Here is a 10,915-nt window from a genome sequence, read left to right as displayed (position 1 = left end):
GGTATCGTTAACTAGCGACAGCCAATGGCAAGGACAATCCTGGTGAAAAGCGCAACTCTCATAGGCTGCGTTCAGCAGAGAAAGCGCTCAGTTATCGTCTTGTCAACACTCGACGTTGATTCGTTGGTTCTAAAAGTAAGAACCAATCACATTCGATTACTACTAAGCGGTTTTCTCTGCTGAACGCGGCCATTGCGTAGTTCATATTTGGTCACATCTGATAACGCTCAAAATCTCGGAAAAAAGTCTATATATAATCAAATATAAATATATGTATAATTAATATATATGAATTTTTCTCCTTTTTCTAAATCTAGAAATAGAAAGTGATAGACGAAGAAATATTTATCTTTATGATATCTTAATATGCTTATTGCAGATCGATAAAAATAAGTAATAATACAGTTTAAAAATATGGACACATACACTAGTTTATCGGTCCCCTACACGCTCCTAAAGTTTTGACATTTAAATTGGGGACACCCTGTATACATGATAAAGAAAAACTGATGGCAATAGCATTTTAATACAAATTATAATTACACTTAATTTTAATAATAGAATGCTAGAGGAGGATAATTTATTTTGCAAAAAAATACTCGACAAATCATGAAATTTCCCAGAAACGCATTTTCCATGCATTAATGAATTTATTTGCATCTTGGAAATTCCGAATCCTTGATTACGTAATGGTCAATATGTGATTCTTCAATGTCTTGTAAACAGGCTTCGAATTGTCCAATTAGCTGCTCATTATTAAGTATATTTATAATAACAATGACGTAGCGGTTGGAAAAATTATTTATCTTAATCGACGATCGAGCAACCACTTTTATCTTCTAGAAATACATCATCATCTATTACCATGACATAATTTAATAGAGAATCGTCATTAACACAATTATATAATCAATATTATAAAAATATATATTAATTTCTGTTAATTATTTATCACACACATTTCAGCATATATTTTACACTTTGTAAAAATTTACGATAAATATTGTATTTTAAATTTAAAAAGATATAATTACACACACACACACGCACACACACACACACACACACACACACACACACACACACACACACACACACACACACACACACACACACACACACACACACACACACACACACACACACACACACACACACACACACACACACACACACACACACACACACACACACACACACACACACACACACACACACACACACACACACACACACACACACACACACACACACACACACACACACACATATATATATATATATATATATATATATATATATTGCGTGATATTATTTTTATATTGGCAATTTCTAAAAGTTGTTGTAAATAAAGTGAAAGTATATGTTTAATTTATTTCCGATAATCGATTAAGCAAACTTTCAATTTAAAATGTAAACATTTTTTAAATCAATGCCGGTAGATGCGTGATAGATGCATAGAAAAGTGTTTCTCACTTGTATAACGCAAAAGTATTACAATTATTGCATTTTATATTTATAATAACATATTAGAGAAAAACCGCAAAGAGAGAGAGAGAGAGAATCTAAAGATAAAAAAAAACGTTACGATAATGTAAGAAACTTATTAAGATCCTTGTTTTTCCTCTTAAGACTAATTTTATCGCTTATTTACATATTTGCTTGATCATCTCTCGCGTCGCTTTTGCTCCTTTTCTTTCACAACAAACTATCTAAATCTACGAAATAACTATTATTTTATTATTTTATTAATACATGTATTCCGCCGATAATAACAAAGTTTCAAAAATTTTGTTCTAGGTTTGCCATTGCTATCAACTTAACCTGCGGATATACATCCTTAACAATTTGAACGCGGAGCCGGAGGTATAAAACAATGCGTTCACCAGTTCATGAGATCATATGCTGTGCAGTGCGCGATAAGTGTGGATCGTGAAATAACAGCAGGTTTGTAATATATATGTTTGTGCTTGTTTCCGTGTTTGAAAATATTGGTGAGCAATATTCCTTTTTATTCGCGATAATACAAACAATGTAAATACAATCGAAAATTTATGAACGTGCATAGTGAAAAATCACGACCGATTTTTGTGAAAATTCAGGAAAAAATTCCACGAAAGATTTTTATCTAACATTGTCACCAATTTTTTGATAATGGCTTTTTTAATTTAATTCAATTCGACAATATAATAATTTCGCATTTATTTATTTACTATTGAATAGCAGTTCGATAAAGAAAGATTTTTAAATAAGAAATATTACTTAACTTTATTATTTAAATAACAGTTTCATTATTTTTTTTAAGTTTTCTTTACTTCATAACAATCATTATAATTGAAAAACAAACTAATTGTGTTAATAAATATATAAAAGTTTCTATTTCTAATATAGTGTATTATAATTTATCCGTTTTTTGAATCGTAAAAATAAGTGTCATTAAACAGAAATGACAATGCTGTACAGAAAAGTATATGTAGAATTTCATGGCCGCTCGAGTATGAGTAACGTCTAAATCAGATACAAATTCGACCTACGTATTGCATGCGCATTACATTTCCGGATATTCTTTTCTGGGACAATAATTAATAATTATTATACAAAAACATAATCTAAAAATGCATAATCCCATGAAACTTTATTATTTATATTCTAAATGCACTTTATATTTTATATTATACATATATTTATTTTACTATTATATACAGGGTGTCCGGTAAAGATTGTGTCAACGCTCGATATAATTTGTATTCGATTCCGCGTTTATACGTGACGTTCATGTAAACATAATCGCCGCATTACGATGAACCGATCATTATAAAAATCAAGAAAGAAATTACAATGAGTGAGAATTATAAATCTTATTTGTATATGTACTCTTTTTTAATTAATTAAAAATTTTAAGAAATTCAAAAATTTTACGCGTTTTTAAATTCAATATTATTTTATGTCAAAAATGTAATATATTAAGAAAAAATGGCAAGAAAAGAAAAAAGAAGAAACACATATTTTTTTTTATGAAACATATAATGATTTTCAAGCGTTACGTACGAAAAATACTATTATATACAGGGTGTCCGATAAAGATTGTGTCAACGCTCGTGAGCGGCTAGAGCACAGTAAACTGAACAGAAAAGTCCTGTAACATTTTTTTATATAACGCTTAATAAAGGAGTTATTATTGAGTAAAATCTGGTCAATTTGCGCCGATTTTTAGCCGGACGCACGTCGGTAAGCCGCCCGCCTGATAGTATGCGGCGGCGCACACATCACAGCGCGGGGCTCACTGACGTGCGCCCGGCTAAAGGTTGGCGCTGATTGGCCAGACTTTACTCAATAATAATTCCTTTATTACGCGTTATATAAAAAAATGTTACAGGACTTTTTTGTTCAGATTACTGTGCTCTACCCGCTCACGAGCGTTGGCACAATCTTTACCGGACACTCTGTATTTATTGTTATATTAAAAATCCTTGACAGTGTGCAATAGGTAATAATACAATGATTGATAAGCATCTTTCTCTTTCTCTTGTATTTTTCTTGTAAGTTTAATTTGAAGAACTATTTTATACCATAATTTTCTATTTTCCACAGTTTATCAAGCAATTATGTCGCTGGTGTTAAGTACACTTTTACTTGTCATCTTAGCAGGGACAGTTCCGGCCATTCCTACATTCGACCCTCTGTCTACTGAATGTACAACTAATTCGGAATGTACATCAAGTTATTGCTGTTTATTAGGTTTGTGTCTCCTTTCTTTCTTGTACTAAAAGATGCTTTCCAAATTCATAGGGACGTATTTTTTATGTTAATATTTGTATACATTTAATTCACATAAGATAGCTTTATCAAAAAAATTATAATAGTTGAAAATTTGTAAGTGCCTATATTATTATACTTAGATATATACTTTCAGTTAAAGATCGACATCTCCAAGATTTTGACAGCAATGTGTTCAATATTATGTATTTTTAGGACCTTCAAGGTACTCCGTACCGTACTGTATGCCGTTTCAACAGAAGGGCGAACAATGCCGAGTAAACGCTGATACTATTACGGCTAATTATACTTATCCAAATGATATGCAATTAGAACTTAAGGATGTCCATTTCATTTTATGTTCTTGCGCAAACGGATTATTCTGCAAGCGCGGTATCTGTGAATAAAAGTGCATTTATCAACTGAAGTATGATTGAAAATATTTGTAAGAGGCGAATTGCTCAGGGAGAAATATATCGTGGCGAAATAGTTTTAGTTGCATAGATTTAAACCATTTGACCGTCATAATCAAATAACAAAATATTAATAATTAAACACAAAATAGTCAAATACTAATTGTAATTACACCCAGACAGCACAAGGATGTCCTTAGGACGTCCAAAGGGCATCCAGGACATACATGTAGGATAATTTAGAAATTTTAAGTATTGTAATAAGTATTAATGTCCTATAAATGTCCATTGGATAACCCCTGGATGTCTGTAGGATATTTGCCCTGTCTATTATATTGGATGCCCTTTGGACGTCCTAAGGACATCCTTGTGCTGTCTGGGTAATAGACAGGGCAGATATCCTACAGACATCCAGGGGTTATCCAATGGACATTTATAGGACATTAATACTTATTACAATACTTAAAATTTCTAAATTATATTAAATAGCCTACATAACCGAAAGTAATCATGTATGCATATTAAATTTTCATAAAATATATTTATAATAATATCTTAAAACATCCTACAAATATCCTGAACCATCCTGGACATATTCAGGATGATCCTGAGGACGTTTTGTGCTGTCTGGGCAGCTAATAATTTGAAATAAGATTCTCTATTGTACACGATTAATATTCATTTATATAAATAGTATTATTGTTATACACAAGATATATTTTTAAAAATATTACATTTATAGCAAGAAATGTTTGACAAAAATGTTTGTCAAGATTGTTGAGAATAGAGAATAGAAAGAAAGAGAATACTATTTTTATAATATATTGAGAGAAATAATATTACTCTCATAACATTAATGTAAAAGTTTTTCATGGAATAATAATGCTGTTCAACAGAGATCAGAATGTACATTAAGTTTGAAGATATTATATATACTTATCATGTGATCTGACTTTTAAACGCATCTGTGAAACATGTTTGGAATCATGTATGTATGTCACGCATTAATCATTTATTCATTTTACCGAAGATCTTATAAGTTTATATACATATATGATTAAGTAATTAATAAATATTTAAAAAAATAATTCTTTTAGACATCAGCGAAATATTATTTTGTTACATTTGTTATATAAAAATAAATATATTATTTGCGATAAAAAATATATAAATCATATAAAAACATATTAAGCAGGCAAAAGTAATAACTCGGCACTAATTTGCAAACCAAGAATCCAGCTTGCATCGAATGTCTGGAGGGAATCCATTTACAAAGCACGAGAATCTTTTAAGCGAGAGTTCAATATTATAGTCTCCGCTAATAGAATCTTGTGATCTGTAATGGAATGATCAACGCTCATTCACCAACTTGCAGTGTCTGTTGAAGCAATAATGATTTTGTACTGTTGACGTGTTAGAAGATTGAATATGAAGATTGAGTTTGAAGATTGAACATTTATATCGCTATTCAGTTAGTGAATATATCAACGAAGACAGTGCTTTGGCATATTATATGCAAATGTGGCATATTGTAATATATATATTATTATATATGTATTATATATGTATATATTATATATGTATATTATCTATATCATAAAAGAAAAATCTTATAACATTCTGTTTTAACCGATTTATCAATTTTACAATTACATTGCAGTGTACATATAAATACATTATTTTTCAAAGAATGATCTTGTATCAATATGATAATTATATTGTAATAATTATACTTGAAGATTTACATGTATGTACTGTCTCACATAATGCATATACATATGTTGAAATATGGAATTATTAGAAATATTAGAATAGATATATTTATATATTTGTATATCGGTGTATTTCGTATGGTGAACAATGAAGAATTATACCGTATTCTTTCGCACTTAAAATTTCAAGTATGTCACGGCATCGTAAGATTTCAAGTGCGAAAGAGTGCGGTAAAATTTTTCGTTCACCATATGAAATACACCGATACACAAATATATAAATATATCTATTCTAATATTTCTAATAATTCCATATTTCAACATATGTATATGCATTATATGTGATAGTACATATATGTAAACCTTCAAGTATTTTTTAATTATTATAAATATAATTATCATATTGATACAAGATTATTTCTCTGAAAAATAATGTGTTCATATGTACACTGCAATGTAATTGTAATGCTGATAAATCGGTTAAGAACAAAATGTTGTAAGATTTTTCTTTTGTGAGATATATATAATATGTATAATAATATAAATATTACAATATGCCATATTTGGATATAATATGCCAAAGCACTGTCTTCGTTGATATATTCACTAACTGAATAGCGATATAAATGTTCAATCTTCAAACTCAATCTTCATATTCAATCTTCTAACACGTCAACAGTACAAAATCATTATTGCTTCAACAGACACTGCAAGTTAATGAATGAGCGTTGATCATTCCATTACAGATCACAAGATTCTATTAGCGGAGACTATAATATTGAACTCTCGCTTAAAAGATTCTCGTGCTTTGTTAATGGATTCCCTCCAGACATTCGATGCAAGCTGGATTCTTGGTTTGCAAATTAGTGCCGAGTTATTACTTTTGCCTGCTTAATATGAAAATAAACATGATATAATATAAATAGGTAGCGTGACATTAAGATCTTGTAAAGCAATCTTACCAGCATAATTGTCATCATCACAATTCAGTCTTTCTTTAGGTTAAACGAACAGTCAGAAAACACAATACTTAAAAACATCACCTCATACTGTACTTGTACAATAGTTATCCCAGCACACGTAGACCCAAAAATGATTTATTTCTAGCGTAAAGATCTCACTCTAAATAAAAGAAATTGATTAATGACTTGAAAATTATTAGACTTATGTTACATATACATACTCTTGTATTATAAGCTAAGAAGATATAACAGAAAATACTCGTTTTTAATTGTAATGTCTTATTATTTATATTTAACAATAAGAACTGTCCCACATTACTAAAGTACCCAAGTTCTATCACATTAGCAAAGAATACTTACCCAATGTCATTTTGTACGAAGAGCAAAATCTCGTAAACTTACAAATATGTTTGATACTGAAAACTGATAATAAGATATTAAAATAGTGACATACATGAGGTTAGGATATCTGTCATGTATGCAGTAAGCAATATATAAAAACGACCTGTTAGAATGTTTTTATTTATATATGGTTTTTTTGTTGTATATCTGTGTTTTATGTATGATATATTGTCTGTAAACATTTAATAATTGTACGGTACTCTTTTGCACGTAAAATCTCACGATGTCGTGATATATGTGGAATTTTAATTTCGAAAGAGTACAATTATTAATTGTTTACGGATAGCAAACAACAGGAAAAATATATATATACAAAAAATAAACCCATATATAAATAATAAAAATATTTTAACAGAACGTTTTTATACATTGCCTACTGCACATATGACAGATATCCTAACCTCGCGTATGTCACTGTTTTAATATCTCATTATTGTGTTTGTAGTATTAAACATATATTTGTAAGCTTGCGAGATTTTGCTTTTTCTACATAGTGACCCAGACAGCACAAAATGTCCTCAGGTTCATCCTGAATATGTCCAGGATGGTTCAGGATATTTGTAGGATGTTTTAAGATATTATTATAAATATATTTTATGAAAATTTAATATGCATACATGATTACTTTCGGTTATGTAGGCTATTTAATTTAATTTAGAAATTTTAAGTATTGTAATAAGTATTAATGTCCTATAAATGTCCATTGGATAACCCCTGGATGTCTGTAGGATATTTGCCCTGTCTATTATATTGGATGCCCTTTGGACGTCCTAAGGACATCCTTGTGCTGTCTGGGTAATAGACAGGGCAGATATCCTACAGACATCCAGGGGTTATCCAATGGACATTTATAGGACATTAATACTTATTACAATACTTAAAATTTCTAAATTATATTAAATAGCCTACATAACCGAAAGTAATCATGTATGCATATTAAATTTTCATAAAATATATTTATAATAATATCTTAAAACATCCTACAAATATCCTGAACCATCCTGGACATATTCAGGATGATCCTGAGGACGTTTTGTGCTGTCTGGGTACTATTGTATTTGATTATTGTATTTGATATATTGTGCAATAATTTAAAAATCATAAATGTAAAAAAGCTAATAAATAGATTCTTTGAATTGATATATAATTGACACAAACATACACAAATATATAAATTTCATCTCTCTTTTAAATAATAGAACTACTTTTTACAAAATTAATTTACACTGCAAGAGGTACATATGTTAACTTTTCATTGATCCAAAAAAAAGAAATTAGTTTGAAAGATTAAAAGATTTAGTTCGAAATTACTTTTTAATAATATTTCATTGATGTTCAAACATCTGGAGTCTAACAATATAATTGTTTCCATAATCTATATTATCTGTTAAAGAAAAACATCACTTTGTAGATGTAGAATTTATGTATCAAGTAGTTATTATCTTTAATGCATAGATGGCGAGAGCAGTTCTATCTCTCAGCTGATATTCTGTTAAATGTACTATATAATTCAGTACAGCGTTTCAAGTCCCAGAACTCAGAGTAGCCTAAAGACAGCTCAAATAATCAATCGCAGAGTGTAATCTGAAATACTTTTGTTTCTTGCATATTTAAATTTTAAAACGAAAGAGACGAGTAGCCTAAAGACAGCTCAAATAATCAATCGCAGAGTGTAATCTGAAATACTTTTGTTTCTTGCATATTTATAAATAAATGCATATTTAAATTTTAAAACAAAAGAGATAGGTGTGAAAAGATTTATTCTATTGAAAAATGTTTAATACCAAGTCCTTTGACGTTGTGAGTTTCAATTCGGAATTGTCTACAACGAAGTATGTTATTTTACCATTTGTATTATTTTAAATCGTTTTAACACTTTTTTTGTTTTAATTGATAATTAAACACATTGTATGCATTTATTTTTCCAGATTAGAAACATCCGCAAATGTTCAAACCACAGAAATAGTTTATACTGCTGATGATACGCAAACCGCAGATACAAGGAGCATTGGGGTATCTCTTGTTATAAAAAATGCTATATTTTATTAAATTTCAGAGTTTGATCCAATTTATATATATTTAATAAATAAGAAGTGCTTTATAAATTATGAATATTGTGAATGGTATAGAGATTGTGAATAAAACATTGTTAAATACTATAAAATAGTGTTTATCTTGTGTACTTAATTTTTACATATTAAAGACTTCTAAATTATTATTGCTTCAATACTTATTTTAAATAACTAATTTTATATCATAAATACTATTACTGTTATATGTTGCATTTTGTGATTCTTTATGCAATATTACTTTTTATATTTTTAGATTCAGACAATAAATAAACAGAATACAGACATGCAAGTAGATTATGACAAATTGGCAGAATTTCTAAAAAAAGTTACTCCGGGAATCCTGGAAGTCCTTGACGAAGCTTATGGTAGCAATGCTTTTGATGATTATAATCCTAATGTTACAGAAACTACCTCTGCTAATGTAGAGATATTGAAAAAAATAAGCACATTGAAAGAATCAGACACTCAGGTATGTCTATCTTTAATAAAATTAAATAATCACATCATATACATGAACTGTTTAATATCAAACATTTTATAGATAAAAGTAAGTGACCTATCATGGAGCACAGTTGGTGGTACATTAGCAGTAGGCCTCAGCCATATCTATCATGAAGCATGGTGTGATCATCTTTCTACAATTCAATTATATAATTTAACAATAGAGGATAATCTCACTGATGAACCTACCAAAACTTTAGAGACAAATGGATGTATCACAACATTATGTTATCATCCAACAGAACCCTCTATTCTTGCAGCTGGATTGTCTAATTGTGAGTTTCTTCAATCTGAATTAAAAACGATATTAAGGAAAGTTTAAATTTTATTACATTTAATACATTTTTACACAATTTTTATCTTTTTCTTTAAGGGGACGTGTTGGTCTGGAATCTTAGAAATGATGATTCTATTACACCCACACATGTATGTACACATAGCGATTGTGTATCTCAAGTATGTTGGAGACCGAGATCAGTGAACGACGTGTCCCTATTATTAAGTTCCAGCAGAGATGGATATATACTGATTCACAAATTGACAACCAACTTTACTACCGTCCAATTGCATAAACGGTATTACAAGCTGTATTCTCTCCCTCTCTCTTTTTTCGCGATTTATTTAGAGATACGATGTTTTTTAATAAATTACAAATGTCTATCGTATTTTAGATTCAAGATAGTCAAAGAACGTAATCCAGTGGAAAATGCTAGGCCACGCAGCGCCGGAGGTACTCGCGAGCGCGCTGCGGAAGCAGGATTGTGCATTACGAGTTTTGATTTTTCTCCACGACATCCTAGTATATTTGTCGTTGGAACACTATGTGGTGGAATCTATAAATGTAGTTTAGACAGTGTAACTTCCATCGAAGGTTTGTACCTGTTAAAAAAGTAAAATTTTCATTCTAAACAAAATTTATTCTTATCAATTTTTCAGGAGATGCCACGCTCATGGATCCCGTAATCGACGAATATGAAAGACACGAAGGTAGCATTACCTGTATCAAATGCTCGCCGTTACATAATTTATTTGTCAGCAGTACTACAGATAAAGAAATCCGTATATATAATCTTGACGAGGTAAATCCTTCTTTTATA

At 29.8% G+C, this 10,915-nt stretch overlaps 2 protein-coding genes across 2 annotated transcripts in view; both read left to right on the top strand.

Moving 5' to 3' along the window:
* Positions 1–1,801: 1,801 nt before the first annotated feature.
* LOC115232903 (astakine-like) lies at positions 1,802–5,257 on the top strand. Its single transcript, XM_029803073.1, has 4 exons — positions 1,802–1,947; positions 3,592–3,738; positions 3,973–4,343; positions 4,804–5,257. The coding sequence occupies exons 1-3, from the start codon at positions 1,893–1,895 to the stop codon at positions 4,161–4,163; spliced, it is 393 nt and encodes a 130-aa protein (XP_029658933.1). The 5' UTR covers positions 1,802–1,892; the 3' UTR covers positions 4,164–4,343; positions 4,804–5,257.
* A 3,331-nt stretch (positions 5,258–8,588) lies between these two features.
* LOC115232870 (WD repeat-containing protein 34-like) overlaps positions 8,589–10,915 on the top strand; it is a 4,112-nt gene continuing 1,785 nt past the window's right edge. Inside the window, exons 1-8 of the mRNA XM_029803021.1 lie at positions 8,589–8,878; positions 8,990–9,077; positions 9,174–9,258; positions 9,571–9,786; positions 9,859–10,093; positions 10,192–10,393; positions 10,490–10,689; positions 10,755–10,897. Of these exons, the coding sequence (XP_029658881.1) occupies positions 9,019–9,077; positions 9,174–9,258; positions 9,571–9,786; positions 9,859–10,093; positions 10,192–10,393; positions 10,490–10,689; positions 10,755–10,897 (1,140 nt within the window). The 5' untranslated portion in view covers positions 8,589–8,878; positions 8,990–9,018. The remainder of the gene's footprint in view (positions 8,879–8,989; positions 9,078–9,173; positions 9,259–9,570; positions 9,787–9,858; positions 10,094–10,191; positions 10,394–10,489; positions 10,690–10,754; positions 10,898–10,915) is intronic.

This window comes from Formica exsecta, unplaced genomic scaffold (assembly GCF_003651465.1).
Source record: "Formica exsecta isolate Colony F162 unplaced genomic scaffold, ASM365146v1 scaffold1022, whole genome shotgun sequence".
Lineage (NCBI taxonomy): Eukaryota > Metazoa > Arthropoda > Insecta > Hymenoptera > Formicidae > Formica > Formica exsecta.
The sequence above is the reverse complement of the archived record's forward strand: the minus strand, read 5'-3'. Positions and strand labels throughout refer to the sequence as shown.